This window comes from Episyrphus balteatus, chromosome 2 (assembly GCF_945859705.1).
Source record: "Episyrphus balteatus chromosome 2, idEpiBalt1.1, whole genome shotgun sequence".
Taxonomy (NCBI): domain Eukaryota; kingdom Metazoa; phylum Arthropoda; class Insecta; order Diptera; family Syrphidae; genus Episyrphus; species Episyrphus balteatus.
Genome location: NC_079135.1, coordinates 109,896,452 through 109,918,210, shown reverse-complemented (window position 1 = coordinate 109,918,210; position 21,759 = coordinate 109,896,452). Strand labels below are relative to the sequence as shown.

General features: G+C 32.7%; 1 protein-coding gene across 3 annotated transcripts in view; it reads right to left on the bottom strand.

The window, feature by feature from the left end:
• Positions 1-21,759, bottom strand: part of LOC129912297 (uncharacterized) — a 156,310-nt gene that overhangs the window by 5,270 nt on the left and 129,281 nt on the right. For all 3 annotated transcript variants that reach the window (XM_055990504.1, XM_055990502.1, XM_055990503.1), the window contains 3 exons: positions 3,462-3,749; positions 3,187-3,400; positions 994-3,109 (listed from right to left, as the gene is read on the bottom strand). In XM_055990504.1, the coding sequence (XP_055846479.1) occupies positions 994-3,109; positions 3,187-3,400; positions 3,462-3,749 (2,618 nt within the window). The remainder of the gene's footprint in view (positions 1-993; positions 3,110-3,186; positions 3,401-3,461; positions 3,750-21,759) is intronic.

Genomic DNA, 21,759 nt, shown 5'->3' with positions numbered 1-21,759 from the left:
GATGACTCAAACAAAAATTGCATGTGTGATGATGATAATTAAGCAAAAAATGCATTTACAAAAAACAAACTTTACAACAAAACCAATTTAGGCTACAATCACACTTCATCACAACCAAATAAAAACAAAACACTAGAAAAACAAAAAATGTGTCATCTAAATGGTCATTCACCGACTTTTTCAAATGCATTTTTAAAAAGTTGTTTATCTAATTTGAGCTTCGTCAACATATACAGAAGCTCTCTCTGTTGCAATCCGCATTGATCGATAACGATACTATTCACAAAGATGTCTAAAACATTGATTCAACTTGACTTGTAAACAAATTGCATCCACTTCTACCATACACAATATACACATGCTACTTTAGAGAGCTACCTTTCGGATTTCAATTTTCAAACAAACTGACCAACATTTAGTTGGAAGGCACACCTTTTTTTTAGTGAATTCCCTAGGTCGATCACCGCGATCAGTCATCGAAAAAATCGATTGCATTTGCTGCTGTTGCGCATCCAAAGTAGCGCGTTCCAAAACATCCATTCTACACTGTATGCGCACCTGATCACTCCTGTTCTATGTGTTAGAGTTCTGTGTATGACAAAAAAATTTCCAAACCCGTTTAGAGCCGATTACCTACGTTCAATTAAAATGTCAACAATGTGTCTCCAAATGGCGCACGTCGCTGTTGTGTCGTTGTTGACGTATAGCCCCTTTCCCAAACCCCTCCCCAACCACTGCCTAAACTAAACCACAATTGCACGCACCCGATACCTATAGCTTTGGTGGAATAATGTATCTACGTTTCGAGCAAACATCCTATTAGCATACTCACTGACCTTCAACGTTCTATCACAGCAGCGAGTTGGCTTGTGATCACATAACTTAAGCTGGCTATTATGTAGTTAAATGATATTTTTGTTATAGTGTTATTATAGGAACACAAAGGAATTTAATTAATTTATATGGTTAAAAATATATGTGCGAAAGCCTCACCTTTGCACGTAGATTTCCCTGTTTTCATCGGAGGAACCAGCACGTCGTGATCGATGGTACTGGCTGGTTGATGATGATGGAGGTGGTGCAGCAGGCGCTATTGCTACAGTCACTGGTCCACTGTTTTCCCGCGGGTAATTGGAGTCTATTGTGTCTCGAGATTCACGAGCTCTTCTAGCTGCAGCTCCAGCGTCGTATTTATTCTCCTTGCCGAAAAGCCCTCCAGCATAGGGATCTTCGCCCAAATAATAACGCTGTTTGGGATTCCCCATTACGTCTAAATCCGACGAACCACGTCTATTTTCGGCCGAATTAGCGTATTGATTACCATTAACCGTTTGTGTTGTTGGCCTGCTGTCTCGGCCAACTGCTGTTGAACTACTGACGACGCTCGATTCTCGATTGATGGGCGCTGAGTTGCGCTGCTGTAGCTGACTGTGATGGTGGCTGTGGCTGTGATGTGTGTTGTTCGATGGTTGTGTGGAGGAAGTTGTTGTCACAGTACTACTACCTGCTTGGCCAACACCACCACTACCACCATTACCGCCTCCAATATGACTATCGATAACATTGTATTGCTGATAAGTGGACATTCCTCCACCATTTGGCGATGGTGGTCCACCATTTATAGGCGACTTGTCGCGGCTTTTGCTTTTTGATTTCATTCGGAATTTTCTCTCGGCACTAGCCGAACGTATTTTGCCAACTAATTTGCGAAAAGAATTACCAATAGCCTGACCGACTTTTGTCGATGATTGTTTGTTGCTGCTATTACCGCCGCCACCAGCAGATGGCGGTGATGTTTGTGTAGTTTGAGTTGACATTGAGGGTCGCATTTGATGTTGGCTCGCCGAAGATGACTCAGATGCGAAACGTGTGCGCTGGTTCGATTTCCGCGATGAAACTCCGTTGGCAGTAGTTGACATGTTAGCTGGATTACCGGTGTAAGGGGTGATAGCTGGTGGAGGTGGGGCATTGTAACGAGTTTGTGCCGGTGATGCTGAACGACTTTGAGGAGGTGGCGAATAGTCTGGAGGTGGTTCGTCTCGATGGTGGAATTTTGGAGCTACAATGGGCGCTGGTTGTTGGCGAACCTTTTTCTCTATGCCACGTCTTCGCTGCGGGACAGCTGGACGAGATAATGTGGTATCGTGATGGCTAACAATTTCGGAAGATGGAGATCCAAGGTCATATTCTGGGGATTTTGGGAGGCGGTTCTCATTGAAATAAGTCGGTGACGAGACATATGCTGAGTCGTCTTGTACCATCATTCCGGAGCGATATTTCTCCGCGACTATCCTGACATCATCTTCACCATCACATCGCAAGTTTGAAGATGTCACATCTTCACTAGAGTCTTTAACGTACCCTGAGTCTTCCCGCTTTAAGTAGCTAGCATTTTTTGCATTCTTTAAGTTTCGCATGTTTTCCTCAGTCGAGTCTGGTCTATGATATCTCACATCAGTCCTGGAACCACTCAGATATCCCAGGTCTTCTTTCTGAGAGCGAATATTCTTCATGTCGACCAAATCTTCTCGGGAGCTACTGCGATATCGTAAGTCACTTCGAGAATTATATTGCCTCTTTTGCTGAAGGATATCTTCTCGTGTAACATAAGTCTCATTTCTCGCTGCACTTTCCTTGGGATAATAAGTCGATAGATCTTCCCTGGAGGCATTTTGTTTGATACGATTTCGACTATCCAAAGTTCCCTTCAACTCATCTCGAAAAGCTTTCGTTGCGAAGTGTTTCGGAGTTGACTCTTTTCGATCAGCCCAATTAGAGATACCTTGAAAATATGTCTTGCCTTTCTCAAGATCATGATCTGCAACTATAACCCTAGCAGGCTTTCCCACACTATGTATTAGGCCAGAACTAACTGGAACAACATTTGGCGGTGTTGTCGGATTAGATTTGATGGTCACATTGAAATAAGTCTTCTTTGTAGGTTCGATTTCTTGATAATCATCTCGAGAGTCATTGGATGCTGTTGATTCACTGCCAAAATGTGATTCAAGCCACTTCATGGTTTCACCTTTGCGTGTTTCTTCTTCACGATCAAAATCTAATGGCCGTTTTGTTAGTGCATCCTTCCGATCAGATAGCAGAGCCGCCTCTGTAAGGGAAGTTAACACAGGACAAAAGTGTGTTAGGAAATGATTTTTCTATTTTTATCATAAAATTTTGAACTACCTTTTTGTTGTTGTAATAAAGTCTTTGGTGCTCGTTTAGCTTTTCGAATTCGGGCAGATAAACTATCCCAGTCACCAGGTCGATCGGGTGCTCCATCACGTTCCATTTGTTCGGTTTCGGCGGCGTAACGCATCTCTTTGCTTATGACTTTACCATCGACTACAAATTCAACTTCTTGTTCATCACGTTGTTTTAAGAACCTTTGGGATGATTCCTATAGAAAATAGAATGTTTAAAGTTTGAAAAGTGATAATTTGAACAAAAATATGGCTTACGGTGGTAAAAATCTTCTCCTTACTTCCCGTAGAATTATCGTCTTTTTCGGGTAGTTCTTCGTCAAAAATTTCCTCGTGTTCAGTTGTGTTCTTCTTTTCAGTGACCAAAGTACCATCGGCTTGAGCTAAAGACCGTTGTTGGATGTCCTCTGTATCGATTGTTTTGTGGCCTTTTGTCGATTGTTGAATAACTCGAGGACCTGTTGGTACTAATTGTTTTTGACTTTCTGGAGAATAGAGAATGGTTTCGATATTTTCGGCACCACTGTTTACGGCATTAACATAAGCCTGGAAATAAGAAGAAAATATTCTTTGTTATTAACATTACATTATTTCTAAAGTTTGAAATTAAAGAAATTTAAATCATAATTTGTCGTTGAAACTGCAATAAACTCTTTAGGAAGCAATAAAGAAAGACTTCATCAGAGAAGATTGATTCATATTTAATAGTTGAACTTCTTTATTCAAACCATTTCGTCTATTGAATTTAGTTTGAATTTTTTAGGGGAATTTGATGAAAATCATTGCTTAAAGAAGACAATATGAGATTGAAAGGCAACTTAAATAATACAGGTTAATTAATTTTGTACTACATCCTTTTTTTACATAATTGCTACCCTCATTCAAAAGTAGAAAGTAAATAGATAATTCGGAAAGATTTCAATAAAATTTAGCTCAATTAACAATTTTTTTCCTAATGTACATACAAATATACTGACTGATGAAATCCGGTTCAGCTCAGACACTACTTTATTAACCTTTATTAACCATCTGGTACATATAACACATCAGTATTCCTCTAATCCTGAAAAGTCCGCAAAGGTGCGGCAAGGACTTCATATTTTAAACTTCTACTGACAAAAAACACATTGTAAGTATAAGTAGTAAATTGTCATTTGTTGTCAATGTTTAAACAAAAATCTGTTTAAAAAAATGTTACTCATACACCACAGTGATCTTTTCAATTTAAACTTTAAAAATTGTTTCTAAAGTTTCAAGCAATTGAATCTTTTTAGATTTCGTCATCGTAAAGCAAAATTGTTCTAAATCCGAAAATGAGTTAATAATGCATTTTCAATAATTTGAGGGTGCTCTTTCCGATTTTGAAAACCGTTTTTGTCAAAAAAAATGTCATGTCGCAGATAATATAATTTAATGGGACATAGAACAATAAAAACAGGGAAGTAGGCTATCCTAAACTTTCAATTGGGCTCAGTTATCCCGTTTTGAGGTCATTGATTTGTCTGATGTAGTTGAAGGAGTAAACCTGTTCAAAATTAAGGCACCTTGCTTTGGGGTCAGAGCCTCTGTAAAATATGTTGTAATTTCTTAATTTTAAAACCTAAACCTGTCTTACATTAAAATTATTTTATGTAAAGTTTATAATATAAAAAAACTTTAACATTCTTACAAATAATTCACCACTATTTAATTATTTTGTTTAAATATGAAAAAGTTGTATTTTATTGACTTTAGAATCGTTGAATCGTTTATTTTGAAAAAGGAGGTAAGTCCACTTTATAAAACTTTTCAGGAGAAATAAAAAAAACTGGATGTTTTGATTGGTAAATAATTTAACGTATTGCAAGTAACCTATAAGACACAAAATGTTTCCAAATTTCAAATTCATTCACAGTAACATTGAAAATTTAATAATTTTGTATTGGTGGACTAACCCCCTTTTCAAAATTTATGAAAAAATAAAAATCATAAAAAAGTCATAAAAGTTAATAATAATTAAGACATACAAGTATTTATCCATTTTTTAAACAAATTTTGTAATTTAACAAAGCAATGTCATAAAAATCAAAAGATACACATTCCTATGCATTAAGATTATGTGTCCAGGACCTAAAATGTGATCATAACTTTTAAAAGAAGCAGTTTATATAGGATTGGTTTTTAGTATATTGTATATATAGGCCAAAAAACTCAATTTGGCGAAAAAGTGGACTTACCCGCTTTTCAAAATAAACGATTCAGTTATCATGTGTATAGATGGTGTACAGTGTACACGTACTGTACACGTAGTACAAAGATGGTTTTAAATTAGAAATTATTGAAAAATTGAGTAATCTACAAATCTAAATGTTCGACATTCAAGGCCGAAAACTTGGGATGTTCATTTTGGGTTATATCATAACTATAAACAGCTGCGCCAAAAATCAGAATTACATATCGTCGCTGCTAAAGTGACTTTAATATGGTAAAGGTATACGCAAATTAGTATAAGTAACCAACCAAATTATACTTAAAATGGTTATATCTATTAATCCAATAATTTTCGTACACAAGTATTAAACCAAAACTGACACTTACAGTCATTTGCAAAAGTTGTAACATCTTACTCTTACGCTAGAATGGCATACCCTGTGTCCATGTCCATACATATACCAAACTGAACTTGTTTTGTTATTTTGTCAGTTTGATGTATTCAATCATAAAAGCTTTTCAATTTTACTATACAACCTTTCAGGACAAACATTTATCTAATTTTATGAACAACACAATTCGGCGAAAGTTGGTAGGTACCTATACCTATTATTTAAAATAACACACCAAGGAGTTCACCATTTTAAGATTTTCCCTACGTGACATCACACAAGCAAAAATATTTCGAGAACATTCTCTGTAAAACTTAGTTTATGAAAAAATTAAACCACCTTCCCCTAATAAGTTCAATCAACGTCACATGTTTTCTCTCCATATTGATCACAAAATTGATTCATCAATTTCTAATTCACTATAGTGTCATTGATAAGTTGCAAATTCTGACAGGGGCAAACACCTCACGTAGATCGGTAGTTAATGAAATTGACATACATACAAAAAAAATTGTAACTCTATCCACTCGATGACAAGAGAGCGAGTGTCCATATTTTTTTTTTTTATATTCTTGCCCCAAAGGTACACTATATACTCTTCTGAAGTGGACACTTACAAGATCACTTTCATGACCTTAACTGGTGCTTATAGCTTATAGAGTTATATAGGTACACATAAAAATCGATGGATGACGGCCTTCACTTGAGACAAAACAAAGAAGTACACCAACGGACGTGTAGTGCGAAATTACCTTGAGCACCTAACGACTGCTTGTAGTTGTTATACTGGTCATTATAAGATTTATTATTATTGTTGTTGTTTTAGTCTACCTATGTATTCTTATTGATTAATTCGCAAAACATGAGTATGAGTAAGTTTTATAATTTTTTGTTTTTGTTTAATTGCTTGGCGGATAAATCATTATTATGTACGTCCGGAAGTGGTGAGACTTCACCAAATAAGGAATAAACTTGCTTAACATTTATACAATGCAATGTAATATTCCTTCTATATTCTTTCAAATGAATGAGTTTGACAGATAAGGTCTTCTAAAACAAATACAAAAAAAAAAATTAAGACAAAAAAATCCGCATTCTAGACATCAACTATGTTAACGACTATAACATTCCTTTAAGAATCAATAAATAACTGGAAAATAACGTTGGAAATTTGACACTGAAACGAAACGAAACCTAATATTCGCATGACAATCACTACATTATAACCTACTACCGATGATGGCGACATAGTTCATTTTTTCAGGTGATTTTTTTTTTCGAAAGCCCGCAGACATTACTCGTATTTTGCGGTGCTTGAAGAATTTCTTAATGGCAAGCAATGTTAAGGCATAAAACATTATATAGGGCTCAAACCGCAAGTGTTCTTTTTTTTTTGTTTGTTTTAGTTCGTTATTTTTTTGGTCTGGCTCTATGGGTTATAATACAAATGGTAACAGATTTAGAAGGTGATTGCGACCAAAGTATGATGCAAAGTTGTTGCTGTCGATGTTATATGTGCTTTCGAATGGAAAGGCCGTTTGGTATTATTTTTGCGTTTAACAAGGTATATCCTTGGGCATAGGTGGAATAAAATAATTTTTAGGGTTCATTTATTCTTAACTTTTTGTTGTTATCTGAATACTGTGTTAAAAATAAGGAACCGTGGGAAAATGGAGTTATTGTTATCATTTATACAATAGAAAAAATATAAGTTAGGTTCGGGTAATAAGGCCCAGCTAAGGAAGAATACAAATAGAATAAAAATACATTTATTTTTAATTATAGATCAATTGCAAAATGGCAGCTTTTGCCGTTAATAAATGTAAAATAAAACAGTTAGGAAAATGTTTCAAAAGGTATTACAATATTATGGTAGGGTAATAAGGCCTAAGGCCTAAGAAAATGGAATATTCCCGGAGTACTTAAAAACAGCTATTATTGTCCCAATTCACAAGAAAGGCGACAAAAATGATCCAAATAATTACAGACCGATATTGTTACTATCTGTTTTTTCAAAAAATTTTGAAAAGATCATTGCAAATAAAATGCTAAAATTCTTTTATAAATACAAAATCTTGAGCTCTTCTCAATTTGGATTTATGAAGGGAAAATCTACAGAAGATGCGGTAGTGACGTTCTTGGAACATATAAATGAAGAGCTGGACAAAAGCAATAAGGGAGGAGCTCTGTTTCTTGACCTTACCAAGTTAACCACAAATTGCTTTTGTTGAAGCTCTGTAAGTATGGGTTCAGAGGTAACATACTGAATTGGTTCTCATCGTATCTTCAAAATAGATCTCAACTAATTAGAGTAAACTCAGTTCTGAGTGCTTCAATACCCAGTCCAAGTGTCGGTGTTTCCCAGGGGTCAGTGCTCGGACCGTTACTCTTTATAGTTTACATAAATTCAATTTTTGATTTACCTTTGAACGGAAGTATATTAGCTTTTGCCGATGACCTAGCGCTCTCGTATGCTGATTGTCATGTAGAAAATATAAGGGATTCAATGAATTTTGATTTATCTAGATTAGCAGATTGGTTTAGCTACCACCAAATGGTATTAAGTAGTAAATCTAAAGTCATGGGTTTCTCGTTATCGAAAGAAATCAACATCGAAAATGTTGGACTGCATAGTGTCGATTGTGAACCGGCAAGTTGTAAAAATTCCTGTATGTATCTTGAATGCGTTTCTGAGTTTAGATATCTGGGCATAACCTTAGATTCAAAACTAAACTGGAAATCGCACATATTGATTATTAAAAAGAGTTTGTACAATGCCCTAAACAAGATCTTTTTCCTACGTAAGTTAGTGCCAGCTGATTTACTAACCTCTATTTATTATGCTTTTGCGAATTCCCACCTAGAAGATGGCATTTCATGCTGGGGTAGTGCTTATATTAGCAATTTACAACCTCTAATTATAGCTCAGAAAAAACTCGTTAGAGTTATGCTTAATAAGAGAAGATGGGAGCCATCATTTCCTTTATTTAAATCACTCTCTATTTTACCACTAAGGCATCTCTACGTCTACAAGGTAACGAAACTGTTTTACCTGCGAGGTGGTCACAATTTAATTAGAAGAAATGAAGTTGCCTATTCACTTAGATCAGCTAACACGGTGTCCGTGCCTAGAGCTAAAACAGAACATTCAAGACGTTCCAGTATAGTTATAGCTCCGTACATATTCAACAAATTGCCTGCAGATATATGCAGCAACTTAGGTCAATACAAAAGATTCCTTAAAAACCTAAAAATATGGCTAATGTCCAAATCAGATGTGGAAGACTTAATACAGGTAGTTGTTTAATAAAGTTTTGAATAATGTCTTATTTGCTTAGTTAAATTCTTATGTAAAAACTCATAAAAAAAAAAAATTCTTACTTGTCCTTTAACGCTTTCCACTCATTTATCTCTTTTTCACTACACCAATACAAACGCGACTCTTTCTTTTATCAAAATAAATATTAAAAGTGCACTTAACACTGGTATATACTTGCCACAAAGTGTATGAAAGTTTTTCTTTTCTAGTTCACAATTCATGGACAAAGTAAATGCATATATTTAAATTAATTAATACTAAAAAATTAAATTATGCTTTATGTAATATTTATCTATTTGTATAAAGTAAAAATAATGTATGAATTACTATTGTAAACTTGAAATGAAATTAATAAATTCTAAATTCTAAAAAAGACTTTAAAAACTATAATAATTGACAGTGCATGAAATTCCTACGACAATTTCTTAATATTCAAGCCGTTGATGACAACCAATGTGTACGAGATAGTTAAAACGAAGCAATAACTTTTGATTTGTAATTTATGACTGTTAGGTCTTAGACCTATTAAGTCCTCTAGTGATCCTTGGAGGGACACCTGCACGCCAATTATGTACGGTTTCTTTTCAGGTATTCCCAAGTTGAGCTGCCTGTAAAGAGGTTTCATGACTTTCCTTAACCCTCTTTGGGTTGCATTTTTGTTTAAAGACATTCAAAGCCGCATTCACTTCATGTCGGTTAAATATAACCTCACTCATTTTGCATAATTTTGGGTTTTTTAACGACAAAAAGGAGAGAGAGATGAGAGAGAGTCTTACCAGAATGTGAAAAAACCATCTCAAGGTTATAAATAGAACTGAAAGGCGAACAAGAAAACATCTTAATAGAGTCACAAGCGATGCTAATAATTTGGAGAAATCAATTCTGCAATCTCTACAATAGCGATGGCGAAACCACCTCCATTCAAAGGCAGACCATTCAATGTCGATTTTAAAGTCCAACATTTCTTTCCCCCAAACCTAGGCGAAGGGAAGGAAGTTACCTATATCCAAACTAAGGTTCTGGCGTTGATGGGCTAGCTGCTGAGCTGTTTAAAGGAGCAGGATATATTCTGGTTGGGAGTATGCACAAACTCATCATCTGCCGAATATATGGTCGAAAGAAAGCATACCCGTAGAATATAACCTCAGCATTGTATGCCAAATCCTTGAGAAAGGAAACTCTTTGAACTCTGTCGAGAAAGACTTCACCGATACCTTTGATTTAAAAAAAGGTTTTTAGACAAAGCGACGCACTGTCATGCTACTTCTTTAATATCATACTTAAAAAAGGCCTTACGGCTGCTTGATTCTAATAGATTAGAGCTTGAATTCTAGAAAAACGTACAAAAAGTGACTATAATCGTTCATTCCGTATTGACACTTCATTTGTTTTCAAAAGCAACAAACTAACTAAAAACAAGCTCAGTTCAAAAGAGTCTTTGAATGTCAAATCAAAAAGTATTATTAAATTAAATCTTAGCAAATATTTTTCTTGATGCATCAAATGTTCATTTCTTGGAAAACACTTGATTAAAGAAAAATTTTATTTCCTGACTTAAAACGTTCATTTTCATGAATGTAATGCCCAACTGTAATCCATCAAGACACAAAAAACACAACATTGAGGTTAATCCGATTCAGTGTCAAAAAGAATTCCTTGCATCCAACTGTGCAACAAGTACCCATCAGAATATCTTACAATGTGCTCATCCGTTCATTCAAACAATCACCTGTTCTAAGGCACGATTTAAGGAGTGTAAATCTATCTTCTATTCCCTTCTTTCAAAAAAGAAACCCACTCTCTATACCGATTGTATAAGGTACCAGGTTTTTTTTTTGATTGTTCAAAAAAGATGCAACCAAGAGGATAGTCGTCGTCGGTCGTTGTCGTAGAAGCTACTACATGTATGACTTGACTTCATATTCAATGTGGTTTTTCATTTGCAACTCTCCATCCACACACAACATCGCATCTTATCATTTCGATCTTCAACCGCGAAATACATTTCAAGAATCAGGTTAACCTTCACCAGGAGCACTCGAAGCCCCTATATTTCCCTCGAAACATTCGTTGGAAAGGGGGTTACAATAAAAACATGTTTCTACGACTTAAAGTCGGTGCGAGATAAAGTTTCCTATAGTGTTGCCCCCAGGAAGAACAACTAAACTCTATGTATCTATTTATGGGTGGAAGTTTTTGGGGAAAGAGGCAGCCAGCACTCTACTCCAATGCCGCCAATGAAGCCTTCCTGATGCACAGCATCTATAGGTATATAGGCATATAGATGTACTTATGGAGATGACTCGCGTACATTGGACTTGAACTATATACATAGTTGTTAACCGGTCCACGGACGCGCACATGCAATTAAAAACCGCACCCGTGCTATAGAAGAATGGGTTCACCTCCAAGCTTGCAAAACTATGATTCTATACCAGCTTAACATTGGTCGTCCGTTCGTCGTCATCGTCGTGGTTTGGTAGAGCGAGTTCCACAAAGATTCACTATCAACTGAGTGAGCTCTTTTGCGGCAATCAATTACTCAATGAGGAAGTCATGATGATAATATTAATAGAAGGCGCGTGATCTGAGGCTAACGGTTAAGAGAGTTAGGCTCTAAACATAGTTAGTATAGAGAGTCTTAGCTGAATAAAAAAAAAAAACCCATAGGAATTGTTGTATATTTGCGGTGGATCCTATGGCGGTTTTGGTTCTATTTTCCTTATATCCATGCCAATGAACCGCATATTACAATGGTTGTTCAAGGCCTGGATAACAAGATCGAAGCTTGATTTCTGTACAATCTGGGTTTCTTCTTGCTGTGGGTTTTGTTTTTATTTTTTGTCTTGTCTTTGTATTTTTCTTGTCTTGTTTTTGTTTTGCGTCTTATTAAGAGGTCAGAGATTCCATTTTTTGATTTGGTGTTATTTCCTTTGTTTTAGGTCTGGACGATGTAAATGTCAGTTATAAATGATTTTTAAATTATGCAAGGCTATTAATGGGGTGATTGCATTGAGGGTATTGGAAAATTTCTTTATAAAAAAGGAACGCCACCTATATCTTATGCCCTGTAGACACTATAACTTTGTATAGTACCAAAAATGCATGCGAGAACTAACGGATTATGAATTTTAGGTTTTTTTTTTTAGATTTTGGAATTTTTTGGAATTAATTTTTTTGGACCAAAAATAACGGTACCTGTCATATAAAAATTTCGGAAAAGTTTAGTTTTTTGGAAATGGCTCCAACGATTTTGTTAAAAAAATTGTTAAAAAATTTAAAAAAAAATTGTTAAAAAAATAACACAAGGTCGATCTTTTAATAAAAATCATTATTAACGGTACCTGCTATAGAACGGTTTTTTTTTCAAATCCGATTATCTCCGAAACTGCTAACTCGATTTCAACGAAACTTTTTGTGAAGAAGCATTTATATAGTTTATATATAAAACAAAAATGAAATTTCCAAAAAAAATGACTTTTGGATAAAAAAAAAAAAAAAAATTGAAAATTTTTTTTTGAAAAATCAAATTTTCGAAAACGGGACATTGATTTTTTTTTTTGAAATTTTGTTTTTAGATGTTGATAAGTGATTTCTACAAAATGGCATACCAATTTTATTTTGAAACTTTTTTTCCAAAAAATTATTTATAAAAAATTAGTTTTTTAAAAAACTGCTCTAACGATTTTGAATTTTTTTTTCTAAAAATGCATCTTATTATATTAATCAAAACTTGTTTTGGAGGGCAATTTGATTTCAGATTTTATTTTATTAAAAAAAAAAACGAATTTTATTTTGTTTTTTGTACCTACATTTTCCAAATTTCTATATAAAAAGTCTTAAAAATTTAAGCAACTTGAACTGTAAGAGCAAGTTCGTGCGACCCAGTCGTGCATTTTATTTTAATGCGTTTTTCAAATTTTGAACCTCGAATATCTTTTAAATGGTAAAATAAATAAAAATGAAATAGTGAACAAGACTTTTTTGTAGATATTGATTTTCAGTCGATTTATATAGAAAATTGTGATTTTTTTAATATGAGACTGAATTAAAAATGTAAAATTACAATGAGGAAGATCTTTCCATTAATTTTAGGAGCTCCAGCTCATACTAGGTGAATACTTTTAATAGGCTCGAATCAATCCATATTTCTTTGTCATAGATATAACTAAAAAAATTAAATAATAATTGATTTTTTTTTACCCACCCTAATCAGTATAGTCTTCCCTAACCAACACATGAATTTGCGGCTTCTGATGAAGCACTATACAAATTGTGCTCTAATTTTCTTGAGTCTTGAATTAAATACTTATAAAATCTTGTTCACTATACTTAAATAAGTTAAACATTTTATAATATAATGTTTTTTTCTCAGTAAAAAAAGATTTAATTTTAAACATATCTAACAACATGTTTTCTCTATCCACAAATTTGCTACCTTCAACAAACTATGATTCTGATCAATTCTTTTAGATTTCCATTAATATTAATACCTATATCGATCTTATTTTTTTTTTTTCAGTTCTTAAAAAATTAATTGCTTTCCTAAAATAGGCGTTGCATAACTTGTTCGGTTAAAAATCGATAAAAAAGCAACATCGATGAAGGGGTTTTTTTTTTTAAATTGCTTAATTGCTTTATTCGCCTGATTCCATGTTTCTTCTTTCAGCGTCGCATTTATCAAAGATTGATGATATGGGTTGATGATGATTATGATGATAATATTTCACAAAAGTTCAATGTTCTTTTTTTCTTTTCTTACTCTTTTGGGCCCTAAGACTTTGGAATTTTACCTTATTATCTTGATGACTGACTTTTCCTTGGAATAAAATAAACTTTTGAAAATTTGTGTATAATTACATTATAACATTTATTTCCTTGTAGATTTTCATCAATTATTGTTATAAACAAAAAAATAATGCGTCTGACTTCCTCAATTAAAGTTATTAATCGTGTTAAAGTTCGCATAAAAATTAAGATATATCTTTTCTTTATATAGCGCCAACATTACAGAAAATACCATCGTAGTCGTAGAACCAGTAGAGAACTACAGAAGACTTAAAGGGCATTAAATCTCTTTATTTTTCTGTGGGTAGTTTTTTTAAGCAGGGGTGGAGTTCCTTAATTTGCAAAGTAAACATGCAACAAGGGCGTCAGAGTTAAAGGGGCCAGTAATTTGTTTCTTCTTTGAGACGAAACGACATCGAAAAAGTATAAAAAACATAAAGTATTGAGTAAAGCGTCTGTCTGTTCATGGAAATTGTTTTTCAGTTACAAAAAAATATCTTTTTGCTGGTTTCACTTTTGGGTAATCGGTCGATACGGACCTGTTTGAAACTTTCTGAACGAATATCTTTTTAACATAAACTCTAGCATATCTCTGAAGAGTGCACCTCATGTGTCCACCATAAAGACATAAAAACCAATGAAGAATTTCCGTCAAAAAAAAAGAAAAACTCTCAAAGAAGAAGAAAAAACTAAAAACAAAAAAGTAAAAACAGTTGAAGTTAAAGTTAAAAGAAAGAAAAAGAAACAAAAATTTGAATAAATGTATCTAGTAGATACTTTAACAAAACTAAACAAACCAAGCCAATAACGATGACAACGGAGAACGAAGAGAGTATAGGTATTCATTCTGAACGTGCTACCAAAGATTCTCACGTCGCAAATTTATGGAATTTTATTGCCATATTATCGCAACCGATTTTTATATTCCAAGTATAAAGGATGCGATGCACATAAAGAATACATCATCATTGCGTTACGTTCTGGACTTAGTCGTCGTTGTCCGTTGTCATTATATCGTCGACATCATAAGAACCTTTCAGATTTGTCTTCATATAGTGTTCATTTCAGGCCGCTTTGGCATATTTTCAAATTGAATAAGAAAAAAATGAAAAAAATTTATAAAACGATTGTGAAAAAAAAATAAACTACCTTTTGTGTATGCAATGCATGCGTGTATGAAATTCCAAAATTTGTTGCTTAATTCTGGATATATGCGATGGGAGCTTCTTGGTATTTTTTATGTTTCTTTTTTTTACAATGAAGAAAGCTAATGAAGTCTTAAAAATTTATAGTAATTATGCTAATTGAGGATCGACGAGAAATAACAAAAATATACGTTAACAATAAAATTGACTTAATATCATGAACGGTTGGGTTATACAAATTAGGTAGTTTGTATGTTGGTTATATCTTTTAATTATAGTGAGATATTGTAGTGTAATAATAGATTGTGATACATGTTTTTTATAGGATTTTAACAATAGACTTAAAAACAAGCTTCATTTCTCATTTGTATGTTAAAGTCGAACCCTATTTACTTTTTATAACATTTTATTATATTGGTTGCTTCTATACACTTACTGATGTGTTCACAAAACTCTACAGAACATGTATTAAGTATTTTTCATACGCATGCTCGAACAACTTATAGGTACTTTTTTGGTACCTGAAGCTGAAGCAGCTGCTACGTTCCTTTTTACTATCTTCAAAATATCTTCCAGTTCATTCAAACTTTCAATAAGTTTTACTGATAAAATAATAACTTAAATATCAAAGATTTGGTTTTATCACTCCATAAAAAGCTAAAACCTCATCGAATTATTATTTTTAATTCATATTTGTTGACAATTACATTGTTTCACTACCTTCTTCATATTTATTTTTCTGCAATATGTTAACAAAATCTAAAATTATTTGAGGCCGTGTAAGCCAAGTGCCCTAACACACTTTTTTTTTGAGAAAGAAAAACTAACACTATTCCGTCCTTTTTCGAACAATTGCACCCATTCACAATTCACCATACTCCATACACCATTCATCTCATGTAGCTGTTCTCGAAAACACTGATCTTTTAAATAGGCTTTCAGGGCTTTTTACAAAAACATTAGGTATAGAAATACGGGTACTGGTTTATACCAAGTTCTTTTAATATTTTTTTCAATATTTCCAACTTAAATGACTTTTGGCAACCCTCCTGCTATACCACCGTTTTTTATAATTTTTATATTCATAATGTTTGTTAGAGCTTCAAAAGTTAAAATTTTTAGTTTCATACCTGACCAGGGGTCGAATTACGGCATACATACCTACGTTAACGTATTGACGCTTTATGTCTCTATCTTTTTCTTCTGATTAAATAGAGACAGCAATAGTAAAAACGTGAACCTATGATCGTAAACGTATGCCGTAATTCGACCCCAGGATTTATTAAAAATTAAATTAAAAATATCTTATTTCATAATAATGGCAACCCTGTGGTCTGTCAGTCAGTTTTTCCGTATCTATCTATCTAAGCCATGATAAAGATAAAACTAGGTATGCTCTAGATTTTTTATTATTCGCTGTACCGTCATCGCCATCTCGCTCAGAATTAAGTCTTAACTACATTGGCTCAAAAAAGAAAAGCACAAAAGTGAAAAAATGATGCAGAAAGCTAGAAAAAAAAATATTTTCATTTTTGCAAAAAAACATAGTGTCATCATTTGTTCAAAAGGGTCTGTTTATCATGGGGTAAGCTACTGGTGCAATTATGTTTTCAAACTTGGTTTTTATAAGATTTTTTGAGATCGTCTAATAGATTAATATTTTGAGGATGAAATAATGTCTTTTATACGATTTAACATTCAAAATGTTTTAATTTGTGAAATTAGCTTATTTGAGCCGTAGTGAAAACAGGCTTTAAGGAAAATTGTATCATTTATACCTACTCAATTTAAGCCTAAGCCACTTATATTCATAATGTTTATTGCCAAAGATTTCTCTCCCAGCACAGTGAAATCATACAAGTCGTTTATAAAAGTGTAAGCAAAGCCTTTGATCAGTATGTTTTCGTTAGTCAAAACTTTTACCTTTTTTTTTTATTTAAAATTAATATTCAGGTAGCAAGCTTTAGCAAACTTTTTTCTGGTTTGGCACGCCTTGTCTATCATTTTAATTTTAAATATCATTGACATTTAGAGAACATATAATACACATCAACTTTTTTTTGCAATTTATCGAAGAACTGAATTTCTAGTAGCAGAGCTTACCCTTTTTTTTAATCACAAATGTTCATTTAACTATCACATTAGTTCAAAATTTGCTTTTGAATTCAATATCCAGTTTGTGTTAAGATAATCCCAGATTAATTTTTCACACAAATAGGTGGTAAATGGTAAATCAGTGACACAGTAGCTCTCAGTTAATAACGTCGTCACTCAAACATCAAAGCTATGAAGGTATTTATTCGCAGGGTTGGATGTAAAACTCTTCACCGTTGATTTTAATTAAATTTTCATAACTCAATTTCATGTTTTAAACATCAGTGTTGATACGGTCTTTTTTAAGTGAGAAGCTCTAATCGGTAACTACTGTGCCGATCTGTGACTCATTTTCAAACATCTTCTCAACAGAAAGCAGTGCAGACAGATACACCAAAATGTTTATTTCTATATCTTTGAATTAAATATTCAATCTGGGCATTGGTCTCATCAAAAGTTGTCAGTGTTCCCATCAAAAGTTTCACATTTTTTTTTTTTGTTGTATTTTATTTTTATATTTACATTTGGACCACAAAAAATTTTTTATTAATCAAATCAAAGATTTATGTTTCTACTAATTTAATTATATTTGCTTTTATTGTGTGTATTTCTTTATTAAATTCCAGTTTCTTCACAGCTATTTATTTTATGTTATATTTCGTCCAGCACGCGAATTCACCAATCCCTCCATCAATCAGTTTTTAGATTTGCTAATATACAAGAAAATAACTGTATATGTACAATAGCGCCATGCTAAGCACCTAAATGGCAATAAAATTTCCTTTTACACTAAATCCGCTTAGGGAGACAAAAAAAAAAGTAAAATTAATGGACTCAACTCCAAAAATCTGTCACGCTCGATAAATTTACACGTCAAGGTCGTTTTTGACTCTGCTGCTGCTGAGCTCTGATATGTCTCGTTTACGACTTTCGATTTCAACATCGTATAACCTAAAGGCGCTCACGTTTAGTTCGGTGTGTAGTATGCTAGTGTTTGGTGGTGGCGATGGCGGTTCCGGACGACAAAACGGTTACTAATCGTCTGCTAAATACGGCCTGAGAATAAGCTTATACCTCGATTGTCATCTTTTCTGTCATAAATGACGCACCAATCAGTGTTAATATTTCATTTTGTTTTCTTTTCGTTTTTTTTCTTTCCACGAGATGTCCAAAGTCTTTTTAACTGTATATTACTTAATTTATTAGATTTATTAATGTCTTCCGCTCCAGGGAGGGGTGTCAAGTTGAATTCTTTTTATGAATTCTGACTTCTTTTAGACGATTTTGGATGACATTGCATAGAAAGATTGACAGATTGAATAAATGATTTGATTAACTTCAAAAATTCATCAAGTTACATTCAATGCAATGATTGCAACTGTCAATCTTTGGCATAAGAATGTAGGTAGTGGGTTTAAAGAACCCAAAAAAAAAAAAACCCAAATCCATGGCCCTGGTAGCGAACTGTTATGCAAAAATGTCTACAAAAAAAAGGGGAATAGAGAGAAGGTTGAGTATAAAGACATATATAGAAATCGTATACAATTCTATATAGACTTTAAGTTTATTGCAAAAGACCCACGCTAACGGCCTAGAACAAGTCCCCATGCCCAGCGCACATGTCATTCAAATCGAAGAGCGACAGTGCAAGGGTTTTTTTTCAACAGCAGCAGCAACAGTCCCAGTCACACAAGAATAACCCACGAGGAATTTCTGTCATATATTTTTGTACATTTGTGGATTATTTAGTGTTTGTATTTGCGTGTGTTGATGGTTTCTTGTTTTATGGTGTTCACCAGCGCGATGCTGTGCAAGATTGAGAGACAAAGATGGTGGTCGTGTCATTGACTATATTTTGTATTAAAGTTTTAGATCGTGCAATCGTAGGAGCTAGGCATATAGAATAGATTGCAGTCTATTCTGAAGTCATTGAAATAAATAGAAACGTCATCATCGAAAATAAAATGCATCACATTAGAATTATTTTTGACATTTTGACAGAAATGAACTTTAAGAGTGAAGCACCAAAATTGCAGTGAGTTTTTTGAAACCATACCTAAATAAATAAGAAAAGAAGTCCAATTTAAAAAAGGTTACATTTAGGAAATCGAAGAAATAGAATTTACGAATTTTTGTCACAGGGACATGGCTCCATATATGAAATAAGTCCATAATCTACCTAATTTCAAGTGAAAAAAAATTCTATTTTTTCCTTTTTTGTAAAAGGTGGGACATAAGTCCTCTAAACTAGCTCTGTTGTAAGAAAAAAATCAATACTTAAAAATGAAGTTTCAAATGATTAAAGGTTGTTAATGTATATAAACAGTGAGGTGGCAATATGACCACTTTATACGCATGTCAATGTTATCTCGGGGCCTAAACTTAGCCCAAACATCATTTTTGGGAATTCCATTAATTAAAAAAGAAATATTAAGTGGGACATAGCTCCACACATTTATTTTTTTTTTTTGTTGACTTTTGTTCTCTTAAGGTGGGACATAAGTCCATAATGAAATTATGGTGTTACACTGAAAAAATTATTATTCTTAAAAACTATGAATCTTGTTCATAAACCAAAATTCATACATTTTTAAGAAAAATTAAATTTAAGCACAAATTCTTAAAAAAAAGTTTAGATTTAAGAAAAATTCATAAAATTTAAGAATCAGTTTTCATTAAAATTTTCCTATGGAAAAAATTTGTATGAATTTTTTTAAGAACAAGTACGAAGGTTTATGAATAAACTTCTACCTCCAATTTGAAAGAATATTTTGCTGAATCTTAGAATCTGGACATATTTTTATGAATGATTATTTTCCATTCAGTTGTATTTTGAGTTAAAATAATTTTTAAAATTGCCTTTTTTCCCTTCTAAAATTAAGAAAATCTATTTTTAAAATTACATTTGTAAGGAGTTCATAAATTTTGTGTTTTTAAGTATTTTTTTCTTAAAATGAAAGTATTTTTTCTTAAAATCAATGTATTTTTTCATTAATTGAAAAATAACGAAAATTTTACCGTTATCCTGCATTCGGTATTGAGAACTTATTCTTAAAATCTAAGAATCTGTTCATACTTTTTAAGTTCGAAATGGCTCAAGTAGCACAAAAGTCTAAGATACACCAAAATATTTGGTGTATTTTTTGCACTTTCGTGATATGCATTTTGAATATAAAAAATACACCATTTTCTCGTATAAAATAAACTCCGGTGGTTAAAAAAATATACCGATTTTGGTGTATAAATGGCACTAGTGGTATATTAAATGATCTGTTTTTGGTGAAAATTATCCCTTTGAAATTGAAAAATACACAATAAATCTATGGATAAAATACACCATTTAAATTATTCTGATTTAAAATTTGAACCGAAGTTTATTTTTTATCTCAAACAGTTTGATGAATTCTAATTCACACCATTTCTTGTGAAATAAATGAAAATGAATTTTTATTCACTTTCATAATATTGCCATAAGAAACCAATGGTTAAATATGATTTTGTTTGCCAAATTTTAAAACGAAACACATTCTATCTACTAATTTTAGATGCTACCCCCTCTAAAAATCGAGCGCCTCAAAAATGTCAGTGAATTAATGATTTTTTTTTCGATTTTAAGAATCCATTTTTCAAAAATTATAATTTTTGTGTTGTTTTACATTTTTTTAAGAAAAGTTTTTTTATAATGAATCGAAAAAACTAAGAATGCGGGACTATTAGGTCGATAAATATACTATTTTAATAAAATAATTAATCGCTGTCTTCTATTTTTAAATGGCGTCCATTGAAAAATATGGCGTCTCCCACATATGCATTTTGGTGAATTTTATGTCCACAGGGTGTGCTTCCTACACCAAACAGAGTGTACAAAATAAACCGTTTTGGTTGATTTCAGAATCAAATAATTTTATGCACCATTAATGGTATATTATAAAAACAACTGAATATCGGTGTATTTTTTGCACGGAATCTTAAAACAATGTTGAAATTTTGTACAGAAAAGACAGTGGTATAATTTTTATACCACTAATTTTGAGAAATACACCATATTTTTTCAATTTTCTCAATTTTACACCAAAATTAATGAATTTACACCAATTTATACACAAGTGTGCTAATTGAGGGAACGGGTCGTTATTCTGAATTCCAAAATTCTGTGTGACCAAAATTCTGTATTTGAATAAAAAATTCTGTATGAACATAATTCTGTATTCCATTATTCTGCTTTTCTATTATTCTGTATTTCAAAATTCTGTAAATCCAAAATTCTATTTTCAAAATTCTGCAAATCCATTATTCTGCTTTTTTTAATTCTGTATATTCCAAACTTATACATTTTTATCGTGCTTGTTGAACAATTTATATTAAATTAACAAATTAAGTATAACAATGTATAAGAGCCGTTTGCTAAAACGAAACTTAAGAATTTATGTTCTACATAAATCCTTATGCAACAGTCTACGCAGAGAAATAAACCCTTACCTTACAAAAAAAAAACAAATACAAAATAACAAAAAACAATTTGATGAAATATGTACATAATGAAGATTCTTTTGGCTTAATATTACTCGTATTTTGGTATTCAAGATATGTCATTGCCATATCCAAATTAATTGGGGAGATACTTTACT